At 39.9% G+C, this 26,686-nt stretch overlaps 2 protein-coding genes across 2 annotated transcripts in view; one reads left to right on the forward strand and one right to left on the reverse strand.

Moving 5' to 3' along the window:
* Window positions 1–517: 517 nt before the first annotated feature.
* On the forward strand, window positions 518–12,549 carry LOC134660415 (isocitrate dehydrogenase [NAD] subunit gamma, mitochondrial-like). The gene is made up of 7 exons (XM_063516154.1): window positions 518–873; window positions 1,278–1,392; window positions 2,806–2,957; window positions 4,259–4,403; window positions 6,447–6,589; window positions 8,342–8,493; window positions 12,317–12,549. The coding sequence occupies exons 1-7, from the start codon at window positions 635–637 to the stop codon at window positions 12,547–12,549; spliced, it is 1,179 nt and encodes a 392-aa protein (XP_063372224.1). The 5' UTR covers window positions 518–634.
* Window positions 12,550–16,556: 4,007 nt separating this feature from the next.
* The window catches only part of LOC134660512 (protein suppressor of forked), a 31,341-nt gene continuing 21,211 nt past the window's right edge, over window positions 16,557–26,686 (reverse strand). The window contains exons 14-19 of the mRNA XM_063516284.1: window positions 26,097–26,204; window positions 24,887–24,975; window positions 22,884–22,984; window positions 20,872–21,006; window positions 17,537–17,643; window positions 16,557–16,662 (exon numbers count right to left, since the gene is read on the reverse strand). Coding sequence (XP_063372354.1) covers window positions 16,558–16,662; window positions 17,537–17,643; window positions 20,872–21,006; window positions 22,884–22,984; window positions 24,887–24,975; window positions 26,097–26,204 — 645 coding nt within the window. The 3' untranslated portion in view covers window position 16,557. The remainder of the gene's footprint in view (window positions 16,663–17,536; window positions 17,644–20,871; window positions 21,007–22,883; window positions 22,985–24,886; window positions 24,976–26,096; window positions 26,205–26,686) is intronic.

Consider the following 26,686-nt stretch of genomic DNA (forward strand, 5'->3'; position numbering starts at 1 on the left):
TAAAAAATATTTTCAGAATGTTGCTATAATCAAAAATATACCCGGGTAATAGGGATTATTCTACATATTGTTTTAAAATTGATTTAAAATAATAGAGTTGAACCAAGATAAGTCTGCAACGATTTTAATAGCACACGTAGTGCAAGTGTAATTTTAAACGTCAAACTCCTACACAAGACTTATTTTGTGACTCCTTGGCAGAGTGCATTTAAAGATACGTTGTATAAATAAAAAACTAAACTACTAAGATTTTTACATTATTTTTGTACCCTTAATCAACCCTTTTTTGAAGAAAAAGACACTAAAAATGAGCAAAAAAAATCCTGACAAGTTTAGGGCAGGGGGCATATAATATATTTACCGCCATAATTTGGACTTTAATTAAAAATGGTGGAGTTCAATTTTGATTAATTTCTGACTTATTAAGGGTTAAATTTATGTACGGTATATCCGTGTGCATAGTCTTTACAAGGACAGTGGCGCCATCATGCAGAACTTATGACAGTTCAGCGCCATCTGACGTGCAAGAGTCTTCAACTTCCTCCACCTTCCTTTTCCTGTGATTATTCAACAACTTGCCCGCAGTATTTTCGATTTAAGAAGGTTCTACGGCCTTGTGTGAAGAAAATACACGATGGCAGTGAGGCTACTATCTAAACTGAAGGTTATCCCAGAGTTGGGAGGTGCCGCGTATTCGAGCTCGGCCGCAGCACCTGCTACTGTGTCGGACTTCGATATCCAGCACAAAACACCAGTTATCAGGAAACAGTCCCACATTCCGAAGGCTCACTATGGAGGAAGACACGCTGTTACCATGCTTCCAGGTGGTGGTATCGGTCCGGAGTGCATGGGTTACGTCAGAGACATATTCAAGTAAGTTTCTTGGGACAGTCAGTCTTGGTTATATTTATCCATACTTGATGCGCCCCTGGGCGTATTTCGGTCTTAAATTGACTGATAATATATTTATTTTCAATATTTTTAACATAAATAATTGCCGAATATTTGCTAAATAATGGCTAATATGCCTTGTTAACAATTTGCGCAGTTTAGAAGATTGTAGGTATCGCTGAGGTATCGTTTGTCAGATTAATTGATGACATATTATACGCAAGCAAAAAATTAGGTTCTACCCAATTATCTAGCTTTTATGCCAATCATGTAGTAAAATATCAGATCAATTGGACGGATTGGGGGAATCAGGGTTGACTTGGTTGGCTATAATCCAAGTCTATTATCTAACTGTGTTCTGTCACATAAAAAAAAATAATTTACAGATACATTGGAGCCCCAGTAGACTTCGAAGTGGTGGATATCGACCCTAATGTGGATAATGATGAGGACGTGCAGTATGCCATCACCACCATCAAGAGGAACGGTGTTGGACTTAAGGTCTGTACATAGACTAGGAATCCTCTAGACGGAGTTTAGAGCAATTATTTCATGAAAACTGATGCTGGCAAAAATACTGGGGTGCGGGGGACGAGGTGAGCGAGTCCCGTGCCGTAATTGGTCCGTTCAAAGACACGGACGTCACACAAAGACACTGACTCGAAAATGGAGTAAAACTACCATATATTCGTGGCAGAGGGGGTAGCGCTACTATGCTCAGTCTGGAGGATGTCTTGTCTGTGGGTCTGTATGGTTAACAAGCCCGCTGATAGGGTAGGGGGGGGGGGGGGGGGCAGTTGATATGGCCGAGTATGGCGATGGCTGAGGGGAGGTGGAGGGGCATACATTTAGTTAGTACAAATTTTATTTTCTAGGGGGGCCTGCTGATGTAGATGGTGCTGCAACATACATTTTGTGGTAAATGCAAAAGTTGACATTTCATTTCTTCTTAGGCTACTGCTTTCGGGCTCAATTTAGTTCTTAGACTTCTGCTTTCTACAATCAAATACATTTTTCTTCCAACAACTGAGGAGTGTCTTTTCAAAAGGGTTTAATTTTTTCTTAGCGGTACTTCTAGAGAGAACCTTGCTTAAGAAAACTTAAGGTCCAATTTAGAAATAGATTCCCAGAAAAAATAAACCCTTTTGAAAAGACACTCCTCAACTGATGTTCCTCTTATCAAAAACCCAAACTTGTATGAAAAGCTGAATATTAAACCTAATGATTGAAATTTCGTCAAAAATCCGATTAATTCCAATATAGCCTAATTGAAACAAGCTGGCAGTTGCTTTTCTTAATATCAATATTATCAATACTTATACTATAATTAGTTTTTTAGCATTAGAAAAAAGGTTAACAATCTAGATGTGTCTTTTTATTGAAAAACACTTTTGAAAAATAAGTCACGGCAAATATGTAACAATTATGAATCATATACGATTATTTATTATTTACATTCTTTTGCTTTCATAAGCAATAGTTACTGATTTTTAAAAAGCGTTTTGTCAGTTAAAAGACACGTCAATATCGCTTATCTTCTTTCTAATGCTAAAAAAAGAAACAAAATAAATGCTAATAGGTCATCAGAATTGACGTATAATATCTAAGGACTGGCTTTACGGGCAATAATAATGAGGCATGACAGGGGCCAGTACAGCGGTGTGAAATCGCTACAACGCGATTGGTTGATGAGTTCGCATCACGCGCGCGATTGGTTGACGAGTTCGCATTACGCGCGCTATTGGTCGCAACTAGTTGCGTTAGACTGCACGATTGGCTGGAATTTGTGAGTAACACCGCTGAACTAGTACCATTTTTAGTACCCCATTAGCCCATCCTTAGATATTATACGTCAATGGTCATCAGTGATACGACAAAGCCAATATTGCCAGTAATCCAACTTTTTAATTGCAGGGCAACATTGAGACGAAGAGTGAAGCGGCGTACGTAACGTCACGTAACGTTGCTCTCCGAAATGAATTGGACATGTACGCTTACGTCATGCACTGCAAATCCTACCCCGGACTCACCACGAGGCATAAGGACATTGATGTCGCTATTATCAGGTAAAATATGATCAGAGATCGGACAAATTTGCGACATTGCTCGCAATAATGTGGACAAGACTCCGAAATTGATTAAATAATTAATCATTTAATTATTTTAATTAATTTTTTACTTGAGATTTAATTTTGTTCCCTCGTCAATAAATAGCACTTAAATATATTATTGATATAAAAAAATGAGTACCTACAGAAAATTTGGAAAACATACTGATTAATTTCTTTAATAAATTTACATTATAAGAAATCTTTGTGTTTTTTATTGATTAGGAATCAAAATTAAACCTCAGGTAAGAAATTAATTAAATGATTAATTATTTAATCAATTTTGGAGTCATGTCCACATTATTGCGAGCAATGTCGCAAATTTGTCCGATCTCTGAATATGATATAAAAGGACATTGATGTTGCTGTTGTCAGGTAAAATATGTCATAAAAGGCCATTGATGTCGCTATTATCAGGTAAAATGTGGCATAAAAGGCCATCAATGTAGCTGATGTCGCTAGTATCAGGTAAAATATTCTATCTTTAGCCCTTTTCTACCCTCCAAAAACAAGATGGGTAGACGAAATCCGCTTAACCCTGGGGCCTTACTGGTCCAGAGTACAGTGGAGAAGGTTGGAGGAGGCCTATGCCAAAAGGTACACCGAACTGCGGGACATATTTTAGTAAAAAAAAAAGCGGCCAAGTGCGAGTCGGGCTCGCCCATAAAGGGTTCCGTATTTAGGCGATTTATGACGTATAAAAAAAACTACTTACTAGATCTCGTTCAAACCAATTTTCGGTGGAAGTTTACATGGTAATGTACATCATATATTTTTTTAGTTTTATCATTCTCTTATTTTAGAAGTTACAGGGGGGGGGGACACACATTTTACCACTTTGGAAGTGTCTCTCGCGCAAACTATTCAGTTTAGAAAAAAATGATATTAGAAACCTCAATATCATTTTTGAAGACCTATCCATCTATACCCCACACGTATGGGTTTTATGAAAAAAAAATTTTTGAGTTTCAGTTCGAAGTATGGGGAACCCCAAAAATTTATTGTTTTTTTTTTTTCTATTTTTGTGTGAAAATCTTAATGCGGTTCACAGAATACATCTACTTACCAAGTTTCAACAGTATAGTTCTTATAGTTTCGGAGAAAAGTGGCTGTGACATACGGACGCACAGACAGACGGACAGACATGACGAATCTATAAGGGTTCCGTTTTTTGCCATTTGGCTACGGAACCCTAAAAAAGATACCCAAGGATCGGAAATAAAAGGCTATATAGATAGATACATAGTTTACATTTCCAGACAGAACACAGAAGGAGAATACGCCATGTTGGAGCACGAGTCTGTAGCTGGCGTGATTGAGTCCATGAAGGTGGTGACCGCCAGCAACTCCGAGAGGGTGGCCAGGTTCGCCTTCGAGTACGCCAAGAAGAACGGACGGAAGAAGGTAGGTGAAAAATAGACACTGTTTTTGTTAGAAATCGTACCCTTTACATGTAATAATAATAATAATAAATTGAGCCTATATACGTCCCACTGCTGGGCACAGGCCTCCTCTCACGCGCGAGAGGGCTCGGGCTATAGTCCCCACGCTAGCCCAATGCTGATTGGGGACTTCACATACACCTTTGAATTTCTTCGCAGATGTATGCAGGTTTCCTCACGATGTTTTCCTCACGATGTTTTCCTTCACCGAAAAGCTAGTGGTAAATATCAAATGATATTTCGTACATAAGTTCCTTTACATGTATTGTCTATTAATATAATTCGTTTTTTTAGCATTAGAAAGAAGGTAAGCGATCTTGACATGTCTTTTAATTGAAAAACGCTTTTAAAAAATCAGTAACTATTACTTATGAAAGCAGAAGAATATAAATGATCGTATTCGATTCATAATTGTTACATATTTGCCATTATTTATTTTTAAAATGTGTTTTTCAAAGACACGTCAAGATTGTTTACCTTATTTCTAATGCTAAAAAAACCGGCCAAGTGCGAGTCGGACTCGCGCACGGAGGGTTCCGCACCATCAACAAAAAACAAGCAAAAAAACGGTCACCCATCCAAGTACTGACCCCGCCCGACGTTGCTTAACTTCGGTCAAAAATCACGTTTGTTGTATGGGAGCCCCACTTAAATCTTTATTTTATTCTGTTTTTAGTATTTGTTGTTATAGCGGCACCAGAAATACATCATCTGCGAAAATTTCAACTGTCTAGCTAGCACGGTTCGTGAGACACAGCCTGGTGACAGACGGACGGACGGACGGACGGACAGCGGAGTCTTAGTAATAGGGTCCCGTTTTTACCCTTTGGGTACGGAACCCTAAAAAACGAACTATAGCACAGGCAACACCTTCCGTCTTGCTCTATGCTACCGGTCTATGAATGTATCCGGGTTGTCTTTCGATAACTCTCTGTCGATATAATTATGGTTCTACCAAGTCGTTCCCAATTTTAAAGTATTATTATAACATGTGACTATTTTAATCCAATTTAATCATTTACTTGACATGGACGAAATGTAGTGTAATTTGTGGATAATTAAAACTACTATTTTGTTGAGCAAGCTGCCGCTTTTATTTCCGACGACATAACAACGATCCACAGACAATCCAACCTCTAGACATAGCATAGTCGCGCTACCCCCGCTGCCACACATACGGTAGCGTTACTCCATCTTCGAGTCAATCCCGTGCCGTGATTGGTCCGTGTCTTTGAACGGACCAATCACGGCACGGGACTCGCTCACCTCGTCCCCCCGCACCCCCGTATTTTTGGCAGCATCGGTTTCATGAAAGAATTGGCCTAAGCTCAGTCTAGAGGTTGGATTGTCAGTGCAACGATCCTTCGTTGCATTCCAACGCCGAGCCCTGCGTCTATCCTGCTCATCAGTTTTTGCCTATACTCGTGTTTTTAGACGGCCTCGCCGTCGCTTCGGCATCTCAAGTTTTAATTTATTATGAACTAGCGACCCGCTCCGGCTTGTAGAACGAACCTACAGTACAAAAACCGGTTAACACATTATAAAATGTACAGAAATTGATGTATAAATGTGAGCTAACCTTATTGTGAGTAGATGAGTGAAAAACTCTAGTCAAACCACATAATAAATAATAGTACTAAGTATAGAAGACTCACTCTCTAACAAAACGCGTCTGTTACGATCAGCACAGATATGGCCGCTAGGTGGCGACAGCGCCACGCGCGGCTTATGGCTTTACCCAAAATTGGGGCCGAACGGATGCACTTTTAGCTACCTGTAGCAAAGCGACGATATCGCGGAGTGAGACACGCCTGGTTAAACTTAAAACACTAGTTAAACATCCTCAAATAAATAAAATGCATTAATAATACTAAAAATCACAAGGTAGATTGGATTTGACTCTCATCTGACCCAATCAAATTAATTCAATAATCAAGCTGATTGTCATAAAAAATAAAGGCTAAAATGTAGTCAACATCCATATATTTAAATCCTTTTATTTCAGGTGACAACGGTCCACAAAGCGAACATTATGAAGATCTCCGATGGCCTGTTCTTAGAGACATCCCGCCGTCTCGCCAAGGAGTACCCGGAGCTCGAACATAATGACATGATCATCGATAACTGCTGCATGCAGCTTGTAGCCAAGTGAGTACAGTGAGTGTGAGTGAGTGAGTGCAGAGTGAGTGTGTCAGTGAGTGGATCTCCGATGGCCTGTTCTTAGAGACATCCCGCCGTCTCGCCAAGGAGTATCCGGAGCTTGAACATAATGACATGATCATCGATAACTGCTGCATGCAGCTTGTAGCCAAGTGAGTACAGTGAGTGTGAGTGAGTGAGTGCAGAGTGAGTGTGTCAGTGAGTGGATCTCCGATGGCCTGTTCTTAGAGACATCCCGCCGTCTAGCTAAAGAATACCCCGAGCTTGAACACAACATGATCATTGATAACTGCTGCATGCAGCTTGTAGCCAAGTGAGTACAGTGAGTGAGTGAGTGTGAGTGAGTGAGTGTGAGTGAGTGAGTGCAGAGTGAGTGAGTGAGTGTGTGAGTGAGTTGATCTCCGATGGCCTGTTCTTAGAGACATCCCGCCGTCTCGCTAAAGAATACCCCGAGTTTGAACACAACAACATGATTATTGATAACTGCTGCATGCAGCTTGTAGCCAAGTGAGTACAGTGAGTGAGTGTGAGTGAGTGAGTGCAGAGTGAGTGAGTGAGTGGATCTCCGATGGCCTGTTCTTAGAGACATCCCGCCGTCTCGCCAAGGAGTATCCGGAGCTTGAACACAACGACATGATCATTGATAACTGCTGCATGCAGCTTGTAGCCAAGTGAGTAAAAGTAAATATCAGGGAGACCGAGCTTTGCTCGGAAAACATATAAAAACTCAAAAACGCGCGTTTCCCCAGAGATAAGACCGATTAGATCGATTTTTCGTCCCCGAAAACCCCATATAGCAAATTTCATCGAAATCGTTAGGGCCGTTTCCGAGATCCCCGAAATATATATACACATAAATAAATACATATAAAACAATTGCTCGTTTAAAGGTATTAGATAGGGTAATTCGCCAGTAACTGGCCACCCTTAACTAAAAATTAATTCTATTATATATAACCCGCCCCGGCTTCGCACGGGTTAACAAATTATACATAACCTCTTGAATCATTCTATCTATTAAAAAAAAACGCATCAAAATCCGTTGCGTAATTTTAAAGATCTAAGCATACATACAGACAGACAGACATGGAAGCGACTTTGTTTTATACTGTGTAGTCATAAACAGAATTCATTTTTAACCGACAAAAAAAAACGGAGGAGGTTCTCAAGTCGACGCGTATATTAATAATTGGCCACCCTTCAATAACTAGCTACCTTATACTAAAATGAATTCTGTTTATAGGTGAATAGAATTCATTTTTAGTTTAAGGTGGCCAGTTACTGGCAAATTACCCTATTGCTGCGTTTTCTAAGCGTAAAACTCAATCTACAATTTGTTGACAATTGTTTGCTGCGTATTCTATGCGTAAAAGCATAGAGAAAAAATACATAGAGTGCTCACTCCATACATCAGTTTTAGTACCAAAAAGACTATTAGCATCTAGCATCGAGTAGCGGAACTATCAGTACTGCTACTTGACAATAGATGTAGCACCGACCGGAAAGTCTTATGCTGTTGAGATAAGACTTTCCGGTCGGTGCTACATCTATTGTCAAGTAGCAGTACTGATAGTTCCGCTACTCGATGCTAGGTGTAGACACTGAAATTAATAGTCTGAACTGATGTATGGAGTGAGGACTCTTGTCTTACTTATTTCTCTATGGTAAAAGTCAATCTACAATTTGTTGTTGATTTGTTGTTATTATTTTGATATAACATGTGATAACCCTATTTCCCAGGCCTCACCAGTTCGACGTGATGCTGATGACCAACCTGTACGGCTCCATAGTGTCCAACGTGGTGTGCGGGCTGCTGGGCGGAGCCGGACTGTTGTCTGGAAGAAACTACGGCGAACACTACGCAGTCTTCGAGCCCGGCACTAGGAACACAGGTACACTCACCACACAAGATTCTTACCAGGGATGTTGCGAATATCCGCATCCGCAACCGCGGAACTTCCGCATTATTTTGAACATCCGCATCCGCATCCGCATAAAATCGATGCGGATTTAATGCGGATGCGGATGTGGAACAGGTCGGTACAGGAACGTCTTAGCTTCGGCGTAAGTGCTAGACTGCTAGGCAATTTAGTCATTAACCAAAAAAAAACTATTAGAAATGAGCAGTCAAGCGTGAGTGGGACTTAATGTACGGAACCCTTGGAACGCGAGTCCGACTCGCCCTTGGCCGGTTTTTTTAAATAAAAATTACTAAAATGTAATATTTGACGTTTTTTATGGTACTATCTTGACATCCGCATCCGCATCCGCGGATGTGAGCCTCTAAAAATCCGCATCCGCATATGCGGATGTCAAAAAATCGGCATCCGCAACATCCCTGATTCTTACGCCATTTAGGGTCCTAGCTAAATTGGTTGTTCCATACTTAGGGGTCATTCATAAATTACGTCATTTCAAATGGGGGGGGGGGGTCTGGGCATCGGATGAATGATGGTAGCAACGTAGGTGGAAACGGGGTCATTCGAAGCATGAAGAAGTAGTAGCAATTAAAAACATTGTATTATGTATAGAGTTATAGGTGACACAGCTCAGGTAAGCAGGAAAGCACATCAAATATTATATGTTGGTAATTCATAATAATCAATCAGATTTATATAATATGTTTTCCCATTTCTTTTAATAACTTTATTTTCTTTTCCTTTTGTAAGAATTTGATATGTTTTCTGAAAGAGCTACGAATTTGTATGATTCCATGTACTACATATGTATATTTTCTAAATCAAATTTCTATTACACCTTATGTGTATAATTGCATGAATTCTATAGTAATTTAAATTGTATTTTTTTTTCCTTATTTTCTCGTAATGCATGTTAATTGAAAAGATGTGTCCCGCCGAGTTTGTTGCCGGTCCCATATTGGGATACCCTCCTCCAATTGAGGGGGGACTTAAATCTTCTCGGAGCAGAGGTGTAGGGTTGAAGCCGGTCTACCTAGCTTTATTTGACGTTCATAAGCGCATTGTAATTATGCCTACTCGAATAAACTATCTTTTATCTTATCTTATCTTATGATTTTTGGATGATTTTAGGGGGACCACCCCCCCGGTCAATGACGTAATTTATAAACAGCCCCTTACGCTATGGAATGTCCAATTTAGCTAGAACCCTAAATGGCGTAACAATCACGGAGCGTGATGGTACATTTGTTATTATAATAGTTAATTTTTAACATGAAATAAATAAATCAATTTAAAATCTTAATTAGACCAGGGATGTTGCGGATGCAGACTTTTTGACATCCGCGGATGCGGATGCGGATGCGGATATTTAAAGGCTCACATCCGCGGATGCGGATGCGGATGCGGATGTCAAGATTAGGTACTTAGAAAACGTCAAATATTATATTTTTAGTATTTTTTATTTAAAAAAAACGAATCGTTTAGTATTTGAGCAAGAATATAGGTGCGTTATATTTAATAAACAGTAACTTGGCCGACTTTTCTGGATCTAGACGATTTCGTTATAGGTAATGACGAAATTACATAGCACTTACGCCGCCGCTAAGACGTTCCTGTACCGACTTGTTCGACATCCGCATCCGCATAAGCTCCGCATCGATTTTATGCGGATGCGGATGCAGATGCGGATGTTGAAAATAATGCGGAAGTTCCGCGGTTGCGGATGCGGATGCGGATGTTCGCAACATCCCTGAATTAGACCACGATGAGAAGAGAAACAGAATTTTGACATTTGACAGAAAGTTTATAAGTCTACTAGCGACCCGCCCTGGCTTCGCACAGGTTAACAAATTATACATAAACCTTCCTCTTGAGTCCGCAGTGAGAACCGCATCAAAATCCGTTGCGTAGTTTTAAAGATCTAAGCATACAGACAGACAGACAGCGGGAAGCTACTTTGTTTTATACTATGTAGTGATTATAATGAAAAGAATTCCGTGCATATGTCGAAAATTTAAAGTGCCATATGTAGTGTAAAACGTGGTGTGATACACGTGCGAATAGGTAATTCGCAACTCGTGTCGATTCAAAACACTATCTTCGGTCGTGTTTTAATTTATGGCCACTAGTTTCGAATTTCCTCTTTTCCGCACTTTTATCGTAAATATTAACTATTGTCATCTCTCCCCATTTTCAAAAATCAGCTGAAAGTATACTTTTTATCTCTGCCTTAAGTTGCCATTTTATATATTGTATATATAAGGTTTTGTTGTAATACTAATATAAGTAGTATGTAATATGTGTGTTTGTGTTTAATAGTCTCCATACTTTGCTCCGTGCACTATCTGTTGACTTTTGTTTGAGTTCTACATTTCCTGCTACCCAAAGGTTGTCTGGAAGAGATCGCTAAGACCGCCTGTTGTTACCTGGTTCTATTTTTCTGTTAAAATTTCTTTGTAGTCTTACATGTATGTAAAACGTATAATTATTGGTGCAATAATAGTTATTTGTACAACAAGAGATCAAAGTTTGATATTTCTTCGAGTGCTTATTTTGAGTCCCGTGCAAGCGAAAGATTCTATAATAGATTCACGAGCGTAGCGAGTGAATCTAATTTAGAATCTTGAGCGTAGTAAGGGACTCAAAAGCGCACGAGATGTAAATAACTTTGATCTCGTGTAGTTCACAAAACTTTTCACCTCAGCAGTGAGAACATATTAGAGAACCCGAAAAATGTATTCCTTCTTCATCACTTACCTCTATTCACTCATGTTTTCTTAAGATATGCCAATAATTACATTTTCACCTCAGCATCTCGAACAAGGGTACTTTGCTACTTAAAAACAGTGTGCAAACTCGAATTTTGCTCACTGAGTGAGCAAAATCGCATTTTGCTCATTTTGTCTCACTCGGTGAGCAAAATGCGATTTTGCTCACTGTTTTTAAGTAGCAAAGTACCCTTGTTCGAGCTGCTGAGGTGAAAAGAATATTTACTTACCTACTTGTCATAGAGTAACCTTGCAATGGTTTTGAGAAGGAGAAGGGGGCGCCACTAAATTCCAAGTGCCATACCAAGTACTTAGATCCTCTAGGTCTCCAATTTCGGGCCTGCTCACTTACCTATTTATCCCACTGTGAATTGCAGGCAGGGTTCGAAAGGATAATTATCAATGATAGTTATCTTGATAATTATCGTGATTTTTATGCCTGATAATTATCGATTTGATAATAACCTAAAATAAAAAAAAAACGCCTAATCATTATTTTTACTAACACTGATTTAAACTTTCACGATTTTTACACGTTATAAATTGTACAACGGGACTTAATCGCGTATCTAAGTTTTAAGATTTACCTCTCAGGAGAAGACCTCTCCGAGACTACGGGGACAACGCCGTCCTCGAAACGTCGGAGGTAAATCTTAAAACTTAGATACGCGACCAAGTCCCGTTGTACAATTTAATAATTATTTTAACTATCACAGAATTCAAAGAAAATAAATATAGCACCATCCATACCTAGGATAATTATCCGATATTTATCGCGATAATTATCAATTTATCGGTATCATCTTGGGTCGTCCCATTCGTTTTTCGTCAAGTTCTTAAATTAGTCCTATTCTGCTTTCGTCACTCATTCTACATTCGTCACAATCGTCGGTGGCTTTCAATGTAGAATGAGTGACGAAAGCAGAATAGCATTAATTGAAGAACTTGACGAAAAACGAATAGGACGACCCAAGATGATACCGATTTATCAGACTAATTATTTGGATAATTTGGAACCCTGATTCCAGGCACGGCGATAGCCGGGAAGAACGTCGCGAACCCGATCGCCATGATCAACGCGTCCGTGGACATGCTCGAGCACCTCGGACACCACTTCCACGCGGACCTCATCCGCGGCGCCGTCACCAAGACCATCAACGTGGACCGCATCTACACCCCGGACGTGGGGGGTACCGCCTCCAGCACGGACGTGGTCAAAGCCATCATAGGTAACATAGGACAGGGGCTGGGACACTTCTAGACGTTTTAGACAGGGATCGGAACCGGTTTTTTGCAAAAACTTAGTCTATTTTTTTATTCGGTAGACTAAAATGACATTTCATAGTATGAAATGACATTTTATGTTCATACTATGAACTGTCATTTCAGTCTACCGAATAAAAAAATAGACTTTAGAAGTATATGCTAAAAAAAACGATCATCATACGACAAGTAGTACAAGCTGAAATGAATGTATATTTTACCTGTATGAAAATTGTATATTGAGATAATAAAAAAAAAAAGTAACCATATTTTTCGAATTATTTTATACTCAAAATGTAGGACTCAGTTGTGTTTTTAGGTTACGACTTCGTATTATTAGATTGCCTAATTAGAAATGAAGTAATTAGCAAAGAACGAAAAAATACCGTTTCCGTTCCCATACAAAAAATACCGGTATCCGATCCCTGGTTTTAGATACCGTCAACCGGGGTGAATGGGAACCATAGAGAAGTATAAGTAGAGTGGTAACTCCATACCGGTCTGGCCTAGTGGGCAGTGACCCTGCCTGTGAAGCCGATAGTCCTAGGTTCGAATCCCGGTAAGGGCATTTATTTGTGTGATGAACACAGATATTTGTTCCTGCGTCATGGGTGTTTTCTATGTATATATTTATATAAGTATGTATATCGTCGCCTAGCACCCATAGTACAAGCTTTGCTTAGTTTGGGGCTAGGTTGATCTATGTAAGATGTACCCTAATATGTATTTTTTATTTACATGAGTTTTCTAAACGCAAGTTATTTCGTAGTCGACATCTAACGTCAAGTACCGGAACTATCTGTACCGCTACTTGGCACCAGATGTCACTAGTTTCGATACTGATAAAAATGTACTGCTAAAACAATTTACAACTAATATTATAAGCAGAAGGAATTGAAAATAGACTTCCGATTAATCCGGTTATAATATTAGCTAAAAATTGTCGAGCATTAGAGTTTTTGTTTGTCGAGACATCTATTGTCAGCTAGCAGTACTGATAATGTCCGCTACTTGACGCTAGATGGCGACTACGAAATAACTCGCGTTTTGGTAAGAAACTGATGTATGGAGTTACCACTCTTTTAAAGGGTCGATCAAGTTTTTCTTGTTATTTTGTTTCATAAGCCAAAAAAGTATGTATACCTAAGTCAGTTGTGACTTGTTCACTAATAAATGGTGTAATATTAAGCTTATTCTTTTACAGAAGCTTGTTAAAGTTATTGCAAAAAAAATGTGTTTACTGAAAAAAAAAACTGAAATCATGGTTTTAAACCAGTTGGAAGATAGTGACAAATGAGTTATAAGTTATAAGAAAAAGTTAATCGATCCATTTAATGAGATTTAAAACTTAGAACTTGATTGTAGATGGCGCCACTGTTACTAAGATATAACAGTAGCGACATCTGTTACCAAGTGTCAGGGTTACCAAAAAAGCCAAGATTTGTTTGTTGTGCAAAAGGAAAAATAATTTTGGTAATTTTGACATTTTAGGCCAAAGTGCATACTTTTTTTTTGGAAAAGTGACAACTTCAATCTTCATAGTCATCATTTTTCTATAAGTGGGTCAGTTAAAATTGAGAATAAGTTGTGACCTTTCGTGAATTTAGATTTATTAAACTTACAATTCAAAAACATAAAAATAATTAGTTGGTATATTCTTAATTTTAGCTGTACCATACAGTATTTTACCCACTACATTATAGATAACTACCAAATATATTCGAAATACATTTGTAGTACTTAATAGAATCATTTTAGTTCTGTACGCTTTGTCATAGACAATGTTTATTTATTTAGACCATAGACAGTAAATGACTTCAATTTTTTTTATTTCCTATTGTAACAAATGTGTCAAACCGCTAAATAGTTTCCATGTGTCAACAATAATTTAAATCATGTATTTATTTTACCATTTTTGTATAAAATTTTCACAATTTTAATTCTCTAGATATTATTAGACAATTTGTAAAAAATGTAAATTAAATAGGCTTTACCATTTCGTCTGCTTTGTCACTGATCTTAAATAAACCTTATGCATTGTATTTTAAGGTCGACTATTGACTAGCAAAGATCTGTTATAAGGCATTCGAAAATTTAAGTACAAGATCGAATTGTAAAATAGAATTTCAGTTACCGTTGTGTAAGTAGTCCATATTTATTTATTTGTTTAAATATTGGAAATAAAAACCAGTATTACATAGATTCGTTTCATTTTAGCTGTAACTTTAGATTATCCTCATTTAGAAATAAGTACTGAGCTATAACCGCTAAAATCGAAGTTCGCAAATTGCGGGCATCTTCCTCTGTCACTCTAATTAGGCCTTAGTAAAAGAGAAAGATTTTGCGAATTTCGGTTTTGGCGGTATGCCCTCTGGTAGATAAAGCTATAAGTACCTAAGTACAGCTTGGCAAAAAAGAGTAGAAATTAAAAAGTAGCAACACTAGTGTCGTCCCGTTTTCTTATATAAATTGCCTTATATTAAAAAAAATATTTTCTAAGCTGTACACCGAAGTAGTACGTGTTGTAATCATTATCCACACTAGTGTGCCTATAGGCGCGTAAGTAAAAAGCTAATTACAATTTATTTACGTTAAAAGTGATTAAAACATTTCGGGCGCCATTTCTCATATCCAATTGTCACGCACACGCCAACATTATAAAGAAATCACTGCCTATACGTTTCCACAGTGCGTTGTCTATTTTTCAGATAACGTCGAATATGCTTTCAAGAATAGACACTTCATGGAGTCTCGAGTTAATTAATTAAGTACCATCAGAGTAATATAAAATAATTTAACTCATGTTATTATGTTACAAGTATAATTATTAATAGATATTTAACTCATGTTATATTGTTTTATAGTATAACAATCTGATAAATTTTGCTAGAGAGTATTGTTGTAGGTGGGTAAATAAAACTACCAAAATATTAGAAAAAGTTTTATTAATTTCATAATAATTATAGTAAAAATTCATTTCAGATGAATTGATGTCTGTCATACACCAATGTGTTTTGCATTGCGACTATTTTATGTCAGTAAAATGTTTAGGTAGCCCATTAACTGGCAGTGAGAATATATTTCACATTTTGAACTTAATCTGGTGTCCGTCATAGCATAGAGAAATATAAGTAAAGAAAGAGTGGTAACTACATATATCAGTTTTCTTACCAAAACGCGAGTTATTTCGTAGTCGACATCTAGCGTCAAGTAGCGGACATTATCAGTTCTGCTAGTTGACAATAGATGTCGCGGCAAACAAAAACTCTGATGCTCAACAATTTTTAGCTAATATTATAACCGGATTAACCGAAACTCTATTTTAAACTCCTTCTGCTTATAATATTAGTTGTAAATTGTTTTAGTAGTACATTTTTCGTCAGAAGCGAAACTAGTGACATCTGGTGTCAAGTAGCGGTACTGATAGTTCCACTACTTGACGTTAGATGTCGACTACGAAATAACTCGCGTTTTGGTGAGAATACTGATGTATGGAGTTACCACTCTTTCTTTACTTATATTTCTCTATGTAGGTGACTTAATCAACTTTTTCTTGTCACACGTTGCTATGGTTACGGTCTCCCGAGTCACTCTTAAAACTCTAGGTGTTTCGTATTTAAATGAACTAAACTTGCATTCTATGGTAGTTATAAGACCTTTCCATAATGGGACATCTACTGAGCATGTTAGTAGAACATGGTACAGCAGTTCTTCTAACAATCAATGCTACTATTGTCTCCTCGCTGATGGGACAGAATAACAACAAGAAATAGTTGATTGACCCAGGTCAGGCGTGGCTCACACGATTTCGTCGCTTTGCTACAGGTAGCTAAAAGTACATCCGTTCCACCCCAATTTTGGGGAAAGCCATAAGCCGCGCGTGGCGCTGTCGCCACCTAGCGGCCATATCTGTGCTGATCGTAACAGACGCGTTTTGTTAGAGAGTGAGTCTTCTGTACCTAGTACTATTATTTATTCTGTGGTATAGCTACATTAGCTAGTGAGTCTATTTGACTCGTTTCTGCTGCCTGGCGCGGTAGATGTCGTTGACTGGAGGCGCGACGCTCAAATCGTCATCATCCGAATCTTCGCCGGCCTTTCTTCTGCGAGACTGAAAAGGTAACATCATATTAGTGACAGCTATCTATAGTGTATACCACAGACAAGACATCCTCCAGACTGAGCATAGTAGCGCTACCCCCTCTGCCACAAAACGGTAGTTTTACTCCATTTTCGAGTCAAAGTGTTTTTGTGTGACGTCCGTGTCTTTGAACGGACCAATCACGGCACGGGACTCGCTCGCCTCGTCCCTCGCACCCCAGTATTTTTGGCAGCATCGGTTTTATGAAATAATTGCTCTAAAATCCGTCTAGAGGATTCCTAGTCTATGGTGTATACATATACGTGTTGCTATGCCAAAATGATCTTACGGGCTTAGTCAGCAATAGGGAGTATTACTGCAATGTTTTACCGCCAGGGTGCAGCACTAGCGACTCAAGTATACCACAGAGTAACTTATACATACTGAACCTTAAACTGTTTTTGACAAGTTTTCACACACAATCAAATATGACAGATACGTCAGGGCGGTTTGTTTACAAAGGGCCTACCGGGAAACGCGAAGTCGAAACTCAGCTATTTGCCTCTTTATCGCTCGAATATTATGCAAGAGTGACAGAGATTGTGGAAGTGGCGCCCCCTACGCAGAGGTACGCGTAATATTTCCTATTAAAACGTCAGTTTTGAAAAAAAAAACCTTAAAAGTTGTCAAAGACCAACCTAGGTTACGGCACTACAAAAAGTCACAAAGGAAAGACAGTATTAATGCAAATGTGACGTTATCCATGAAAAGGGACCTTATTGTCTGTGGCGCTTACCCCTTTATTAACGAATGCTCCGTTATAAATACAATCCCGCGCGACGCTGTGCGGCGTAAGCGCCATCGACAATAGGGTCCCTTTTCATAGATAATGCCCCAAAGGTACCTTGTTGGCGACCGTGGTGATCCCCTCGTCGTCGACTATCCAGTGCACGGAGCGCGCCAGGTCAAACAGTTTCGTGTCGCAGCCGTTCTCCTGCGTCGGCGCAGGCGCTGACGACGACAAACAATCATGATGCTCATCGTCAAACCATTGAGAAATACAGGGTGACATTTAAGTCGTGACATAGAGAAAAAAATACATAGGTTGCTCACTCCATACATCAGTTTTAGTACCAAAAAGACTATTAGCATCGAGTAGCGGAACTATCAGTACTGCTACTTGACAGTAGATGTAGCAGTACTGATAGTTCCGCTACTCGATGCTAGATGTAGACACTGAAATTAATAGTCTAACTGATGTATGGAGTGAGCACTCTTGTCTTACTATACATATTTCTCTATGGTCGTGATCAGTAGTATGTTTTTCTAACTCCATAAACAACGAGCAATTTAATGCCCCTACTCTTACTAAAATCAGACAAGATATTTTTTAATTTTTTGTTTATTTTTTGTCATTTATTTTACTTTTACAAGTGACAATGCGGTAATTGTGGTATTTAAACAGCTTTGTAAGATATTTCAAATGAAAAATTAAGTAAATTATTTCTAACTGGGACAAATGACAAAATTGATGCCAATGACAGTTCCGATTCAAAGAGGCGATTCAATTTACTAATTTAAATATCTTAACAAGCCGTTTTAATATCCTAAATCCACTTATAAAAGTAAAATAAATGACAAAAAATAAATAAAAAAAATCTTGTCTGATTTTAGTAAGAGTAGGGGCATTAAATTGCCCGTTGTTTATGGAGGTAGAAAAACATTTTACTGATCACGACTTAAATGTCACCCTGTATAAGTAAAGATAGAGTGGTAACTTCTTTTTTTTTCTTAGCCTATATGAGTGTCCCACTGCTGGGCAAAGGCCTCTCCCCTTGATTTCCACGACTCCCGATTTGGTGTTTCCTCCGGCCAATTGTTCAGGAAGTTGTCCAGTGCCCTGTTTATCAAAAGCTTGTAACTTGTAATACAAGTGGAAGTCCCTTTTTGACAGTTTTACAAGTTACTTCCACTTGTATTACAAGTTACAAGCTTTTGATAAACAGGGCACAGGTCATCCCGCCATCTCCGTTTGGGCCTGCCCCGTCCACGTAACTCCATACATCAGTTTTTTTTACCAAAACGCGGGTTATTTCGTAGTCGACATCTAACATCAAGTAGCGGACATTATCAGTACTGCTAGTTGACAATAGATGTCGCGGCCAACAAAATCTCTAATGCTCGACAATTTTCAGCTAATATTATAACCGAAACTCTATTTTCAACTCCTGCTTATAATATTAGTTGCAAATTGTTTTAATAGTACTTTTTTCGTCAGCAGCGAAACTTTAGCCCTCTAGTGTCAAGTAGCGGTACTGATAGTCAGGGCCGGATCTAGGGTAGAGCGAGTGGAGCGGCCGCTCTAGGCGCCGGATGGCTAGGGGGGCGCCAAAATGGCGAATGAGAAAAATAAAGTTTTAAAAGACGCGAGTGTGGGGGGGTGTAAAATACGCTTGAAAACTTCAACGAAGGGCGCCAAAACCCGATTTCGCTCTACCCTGATCAAGGGCTCGGGCCGGCACTGCTGATAGTTCCACTACCTTGACGTTAGATGTCGACTACGATAACTCGCGGCGTTGGTCAGTTGTATACTCACGTTTGTCAGGCAATGATATCCTGTTGAAGAGCTGCGTGAGCCTGTCCACAGCTACGAAGGGTGCAGAGGGGAGCAGCGGGAGGCAGGGGGAGGGACTACCAGCTCTACAGTGTGGAAAGATAAGTCGGGCCCTGGAGGGAAACTGCCTTAAATCCTTAAGCTGGCTCATTTTACTTAATGGAGACACTCCTTTATTTTTAAAAAGAAACAAAACTGCATTCAAAGTATTTTTCTTTTTTTCTTCGATTTGGCTTGTCTAAAAAAATCTTGAGTACTAAATATTACATTTTATGGATATTTTGTAGGACAGACGAGTTTAAGACCTAATGTTTCTTGGAGAAATGTTATCATTAACATTAACTGTATCGACTAGTGGAATAAAATTGCGAGTTTTTATTTTTTGGAATTTTTAGTCGGTTCGAGTCCCGGGCGAGGCAAGCGAGTATTAGAAAATCTTTGAATGCAGTTTTGTTTCTTTTTAAAAATAAAGGAATGTCTCCATTAAGTAAAATGAGCCAGCTTAAGGATTTAAGGTAGTTTCTCCAGGGCCCGACTTATCTTTCCACACTGTATACTCACGTTTGTCAGGCAATGATATCCTGTTGAAGAGGGACTACCAGCTATACTCACGTTTGTCAGGCAACGATATCCTGTTGAAGAGCTGCATGAGCCTGTCCACAGCTACGAATGGGCCTCTGAAGGAGGTCGGCGGCGGCATAAGGGTGCAGAGGGGAGCTGCGGGAGGCAGGGGGAAGGACTACCAGTTGTACACTCACGTTTGTCAGGCAATGATATCCTGTTGAAGAGGGACTACCAGCTATACTCACGTTTGTCAGGCAATGATATCCTGTTGAAGAGGGACTACCAGCTATACTCACGTTTGTCAGGCAATGATATCCTGTTGAAGAGGGACTACCAGCTATACTCACGTTTGTCAGGCAACGATATCCTGTTGGAGAGGGACTACCAGCTATACTCACGTTTGTCAGGCAACGATATCCTGTTGAAGAGGGACTACCAGCTATACTCACGTTTGTCAGGCAATGATATCCTGTTGAAGAGGGACTACCAGCTATACTCACGTTTGTCAGGCAATGATATCCTGTTGAAGAGGGACTACCAGCTATACTCACGTTTGTCAGGCAATGATATCCTGTTGAAGAGGGACTACCAGCTATACTCACGTTTGTCAGGCAACGATATCCTGTTGAAGAGGGACTACCAGCTATACTCACGTTTGTCAGGCAATGATATCCTGTTGAAGAGGGACTACCAGCTATACTCACGTTTGTCAGGCAATGATATCCTGTTGAAGAGGGACTACCAGCTATACTCACGTTTGTCAGGCAACGATATCCTGTTGGAGAGGGACTACCAGCTATACTCACGTTTGTCAGGCAACGATATCCTGTTGAAGAGGGACTACCAGCTATACTCACGTTTGTCAGGCAATGATATCCTGTTGAAGAGGGACTACCAGCTATACTCACGTTTGTCAGGCAATGATATCCTGTTGAAGAGGGACTACCAGCTATACTCACGTTTGTCAGGCAATGATATCCTGTTGAAGAGGGACTACCAGCTATACTCACGTTTGTCAGGCAACGATATCCTGTTGAAGAGGGACTACCAGCTATACTCACGTTTGTCAGGCAACGATATCCTGTTGAAGAGCTGCATGAGCCTGTCCACAGCTACGAATGGGCCTCTGAAGGAGGTGGGCGGAGGCATGAGCGTGCAGAGGTGAGCGGCCGCGGGAGGCAAAGGGAAAGTGCCGCCTGGAAATAAAAACAGTCATGTTTATGTTATACAATAAAGTTGGAGTTGTTTTACCTCACGCTTATTAGCTCCGCCAGCAAAAAATAAATAAAAACAAGTGCGAATCGGACTCGCGCACGGAGGGTTCCGCACCATCAACAAAAAATAGAGCAAAAAAATCGTGTTTGTTGTATGGGAGTCCACCTTAAATATTTATTTTATTTTATTTTTAGTATCTAATACCTTTAAACGAGCAATTCTTGTTTATTTATTTATTTATTTATATATATATATTTATATATATTTCGGGGATCTCGGAAACGGCTCTAACGATTTCGATGAAATTTGGTATATAGGGGTTTTCGGGGGCGAAAAATCGATCTAGCTAGGTCTTATCTCTGGGAAAACGCGCATTTCCGAGTTATTATATGTTTTCCGAGCGAAGCTCGGTCACCCAGATATTTTGTTGTTATAGCGGCAACAGAGATACATCATCTGTGAAAATTTCAACTGTCTAGCTATCACGGTTCGTGAGAAACAGCCTGGTGACAGACGAACGGACGGACGGACAGCGGAGTCTTAGTAATAGGGTCCCGTTTTTACCCTTTGGGTACGGAACCCTAAAAAACTACCTGAGTGGCATCAAGTTTCTAAGTTCTTGCAATGAGGCATATCAGCGAATCATCTGATTGGTGTCTGGACGAGCTATGTCCTTTCCGAGGTGGTTGCAATGATTTATTATAACACTTATGTTATAGGCGTTCCAAAATTGAAGCGCTTAGCTTGTGACAAACTGTACAAGTTGCCTTTGATCGCACCTGAGCAAGCGAGAAATATGCACGTGCTAACGAGCTCCCGCACACCGAAAGAGAAAGAGACGACCTTATGTTTAACAACGAGTGTGACAAAGATGGATGGAATGAGAAAATTAATCAAATATAACAGATTTGTTCGTAGGCACAGAAATAAATATGGAAGTATTTTTTGTGCTCCTTATGTATGAGTCTAACCTGTCTATAGTTATACCTAGCTGGTCAAGAAAATCTTGTCAGTAAAAAAAGGCGCGAAATTCAAATTTTCTATGGGAGATGATATCCCTTCGCGCCTACATTTTTCAAATTTGCCGCCTTTTTCTACTGTCAAGATCTGCTTGACGAAGTATATATAATATCATTGGGTGGTTGTCTTTGTTTATGGCCGTCGTAATCATAGACTTGGTGTGTCTGTCGTAGTCAGATCGTATAATCCGCCGTATTACATTACGGCTAGCCGTTTTACAAAACAGGGGCGTTTTGAAATGCGGCGGTTCGACAATTAGCCGGATTGTCATTGCGATACGTTCTTCAATAAGGCGGCCTACGTTTAGCCGCATCGTATCTACTATTTAGATTGTAGAGTGACCAGTTCTTTCGGTCGCGTACGTAACCGGAGTTTGTCAATGTTTGCAATTTAATTTATTTTTACCATTGTCCCACCACACTACATGTATTTCTTTTCCAAAACATTTCCTTCACAACTTAAATAGCGGGGCTCCGTCTAGTTAAGTTGCGAAGGAAATGTTTTTTGAAAAGAAACAGTCCGACGAACTCCAGATTTGATGGACACCCCAGCATTTTTCATAGTTTGTTGTTGTTATGTCAGGCAGCGCCACGAGTGTTAAAAATGGGAACTAAAAACTGTCAAAGCGGCGGCTAATGACTCGCTGTATTACATTACAGCTAGCCGTGTTGAAGAACGTATGGCGCCGAATACATTCCGGCGGATTTTCATTCAGCCGCATTCAATCCGGCTAATCGTCAAACCGCCGCATTTCAAAACGCCCCTGTTTTGTAAAACGGCTAGCCGTAATGTAATACGGCGGATTATACAATCCGACTGCGACATGTCTATAACTTACCGGAGATGGGGTGTTCCCCGGGCAGAGGGTTCGACTTCGGCTTGTAGGGGATCATCTGGTTGGTATCCGGACGCGCTATGTCCTTGTTCGGGTCGTTATCTCTGCACATACATAATAGCTACATTACCATACCCCGGCCGGCGAGAGCAAAAATGCGTCTGCTCCTAGTGCTTAATTAAATATCGACTATTCTATCGACATATGGATGTCGATAGAATAGTCGACTTTTAATTAAGCACAATTTTTTTTTGTTTTTAAACTGAGCCATTAGTATTTGTTATTTATTTCAACTTGATACCTCCACGCGTTTCTAAGAATAACCCTAAAACAATCTTAAACTGAATAAATACAAACACTTGGTTTTAATTTTGTTTACAACAATAATTAATACTTCTGCATACATAACGGTGGTCCAGTACATCGTGTTGTTTTTATCGACATCGACCAAAGTGTGTGTCCTCGCACTATTAAGCTGTCAACGCATTTTTGCTCTCGCCGGCCGGGGTATGTACATTACTTGTTTCATAAATAAAATAGGATTCCGTCAATCGGGAGGAATAGGGTGGGTTAGGTTAGGTCATAGACTAGGAATCCTCTAGACGGAGTTTAGAGCAATTATTTCATGAAACCGATGCTGCCAAAAATACGGGGGTGCGGGGGACGAGGTGAGCGAGTCCCGTGCCGTGATTGGTCCGTTCACACGGACAATCACGGCACGGGATTGACTCGAAGATGGAGTAAAACTACCGTATAAGTGGCAGAGGGGGTAGCGTTACTATGCTCAGTCTAGAGGATGTCTTGTCTGTGGGTTAGGTTAGGTATTATCAAAATTATCAGGTAAATGTCATTCCCGGTTTTATCCCTATTGGGTATTTGACTGTATTTAAAATAAATTATTTGAAACCATGCATGAAATAAAGCACCAGAAGATTAATACAGAAACGTAGACAGCAGTTATTTTTAGACACGATTTCTATTTTAAAACCCGTATAAAACTATAAAGAGTAGGTTATTTGATTGTGACGTCACATGCTAGTGTTTCATATAAATTCCATAGTAACAAAATCGTTTTGACAGTTCGAAAAATGAAACTGATTTGACTAGTAGTCATACCCTATTCACCCCGCCATGCCATGTTTTCGAACATAAGCTTATAAACAAACGTTTTAATGTACGTTTCAGACTAGAGTGAAAGTAAAGCAAATTTTTGAGGTCATTATATATCCATGAAATATTTTTTCTCTATCATAATTACTTGATGTCTTGGATTTTTGCCACGGGAGCCTGGGGTCTTCGCGATAACTAGATATTAGATACAGTTTTTAGGGTTCCGTACCCAAAGGGTAAAAACGGGACCCTATTACTAAGACTCCGCTGTCCGTCCGTCCATCCGTCTGTCACCAGGCTGTATCTCACGAACCGTGCTAGCTAGACAGTTGAAATTTTCACAGATTATGTATTTCTGTTGCCGCTATAACAACAAATACTAAAAACAGAATAAAATAAAGATTTAAGTGGGGCACCCATACAACAAACGTGATTTTTGACCGAAGTTAAGCAACGTCGGGCGGGGTCAGTACTTGGATGGGTGACCGTTTTTTTGCTTGTTTTGCTCTATGTTTTGTTGATGGTGCGGAACCCTCCGTGCGCGAGTCCGACTCGCACTTGGCCGGTTTTTTTTTGTCAATAAGGACTAGTGGACTCTGGGTTGGAAGGTCATATGGCAGTCGCTTTCGTAACCACCAGTGCCTACGTCAATTCTTGGGATTAGTTGCCAAGCGGACCCCAGGCTCCTGTGGCAAAATGCTGGGATAGCGCGAGAAAGAAGAATAAGTTAGGGCTCATTTAGACGGTGCGATTATTCATTACATTGCGTCATTTGATCGGTCGGCTGAATTGGTGTAACCTAAATGGTCTGCAATGTAACTAAAATCGTATACGAGTTCGCGCACCGTCTAAATTAGCCCTTACAATTGTAGAAAAAAATATGTAGACGAACTTACTTCTGCCCGAGTATAACGGCTGCCAGTTCAGGCGATATCCCGGCTAATGGTCCGCCGAGAGCCCAAGACTTGTTAGACATTGACGCCACCTGCAAAAAAGCGTTTTAATGCAATAAATAATAAATAAATATTATAGGACATTCTTACACAGATTGACTAAGTCCCACAGTAAGCTCAAGAAGGCTTGTGTTGTGGGTACTCAGACAATGATATATATAAAAAACCGGCCAAGTGCGAGTCGGACTCGCGCACGGAGGGTTCCGCACCATCAATAAAAAATAGAGCAAAACAAGCAAAAAAACGGTCACCCATCCAAGTACTGACCCCGCCCGACGTTGCTTAACTTCGGTCAAAAATCACGTTTGTTGTATGGGAGCCCCACTTAAATCTTTATTTTATTCTGTTTTTAGTATCTGTTGTTATAGCGGCAACAGAAATACATCATCTGTGAAAATTTCAACTGTCTAGCTATCACGGTTCGTGAGATACAGCCTGGTGACAGACGGACGGACGGACGGACGGACAGCGGAGTCTTAGTAATAGGGTCCCGTTTTTACCCTTTGGGTACGGAACCCTAATATACAAATACATAGAAAACACCCAAGACTCAGGAACAAATATCTGTGCTCATCACACAAATAAATCCCTTTACCGGGATTCGAACCCAGGAGCGAGGCTTCACAGGCAGGGTCACTACCCACTAGGCCAGACCAGTCAAGGTATACATATGAAAGGTTAAATAAATCAAAATAGATCCTACCTCAGTGTATCCGATGGACTTGAGCTCCTGGATGCTGCAAGGGTACAAGTCCAAGAACTTGTATGTAAGTCTTACCTCAGTGTAGCCGATGGACTTGAGCTCCTGGATGCTGCAAGGGTACAAGTCCAAGAACTTGTATCTAAGTCTCACCTCAGTGTAGCCGATGGACTTGAGCTCCTGGATGCTGCAAGGGTACAAGTCCAAGAACTTGTATCTAAGTCTCACCTCAGTGTAGCCGATGGACTTGAGCTCCTGGATGCTGCAAGGGTACAAGTCCAAGAACTTGTATCTAAGTCTCACCTCAGTGTAGCCGATGGACTTGAGCTCCTGGATGCTGCAAGGGTACAAGTCCAAGAACTTGTATCTAAGTCTCACCTCAGTGTAGCCGATGGACTTGAGCTCCTGGATGCTGCAAGGGTACAAGTCCAAGAACTTGTATCTAAGTCTCACCTCAGTGTAGCCGATGGACTTGAGCTCCTGGATGCTGCAAGGGTACAAGTCCAAGAACTTGTATCTGTCTACCAGTTGTGCTGTCTCTTTGCCTTCAAACTCTTTGATCTGACAACAAAAATTTAATGTTCATATTGTATTTTCATTCAATAATTGTTATCCACAGAGTTGGCGCAAAAAATAAAAAACTTATTGTAAGTATAATTTTAGTGGCCTCAGGTATGTAGGCTTCATTTTCAAGAAGGATGTCAAAAACCATTGAAAAAGCCTTACGGAATTCATGGATGGCGTTGATTCTATGATTTTTTTATAAAAAGAAAGTCTTTGGATGTTAGTAGTTTTGCCAGTGTTTTTTTTTAATAAAAAGAAATTCGTTGCGTGTCAGTAGTTTTGCCAGTGTTTTTTAAATAAAAAGAAACTCCTTGCGTGTTAGTAGTTTTGCCAGTGTTTTTTTTTAAATAAAAAGAAACTCGTTGCATGTTAGTAGCAGGGATGTTGCGGATGCAGATTTTTTGACATCCGCGGACGCGGATGCGGATGCGGATATTTAAAGGCTCACATCCGCGGATGCGGATGCGGATGCGGATGTC

The sequence above is a fragment of the Cydia amplana genome, chromosome 27, assembly GCF_948474715.1.
Source record: "Cydia amplana chromosome 27, ilCydAmpl1.1, whole genome shotgun sequence".
NCBI classification, from domain to species: Eukaryota; Metazoa; Arthropoda; class Insecta; order Lepidoptera; family Tortricidae; genus Cydia; species Cydia amplana.

Bases quoted from the DNA above. Each gene is read 5' to 3' on its own strand.
- LOC134660415 (XM_063516154.1), top strand. From the start codon at position 635: ATGGCAGTGAGGCTACTATCTAAACTGAAGGTTATCCCAGAGTTGGGA. The intron at 1,393-2,805 runs GTCTGTACATAG...TTTTAATTGCAG, and splicing joins GGAACGGTGTTGGACTTAAG to GGCAACATTGAGACGAAGAG. The intron at 8,494-12,316 runs GTACACTCACCA...CCCTGATTCCAG, and splicing joins GCCCGGCACTAGGAACACAG to GCACGGCGATAGCCGGGAAG.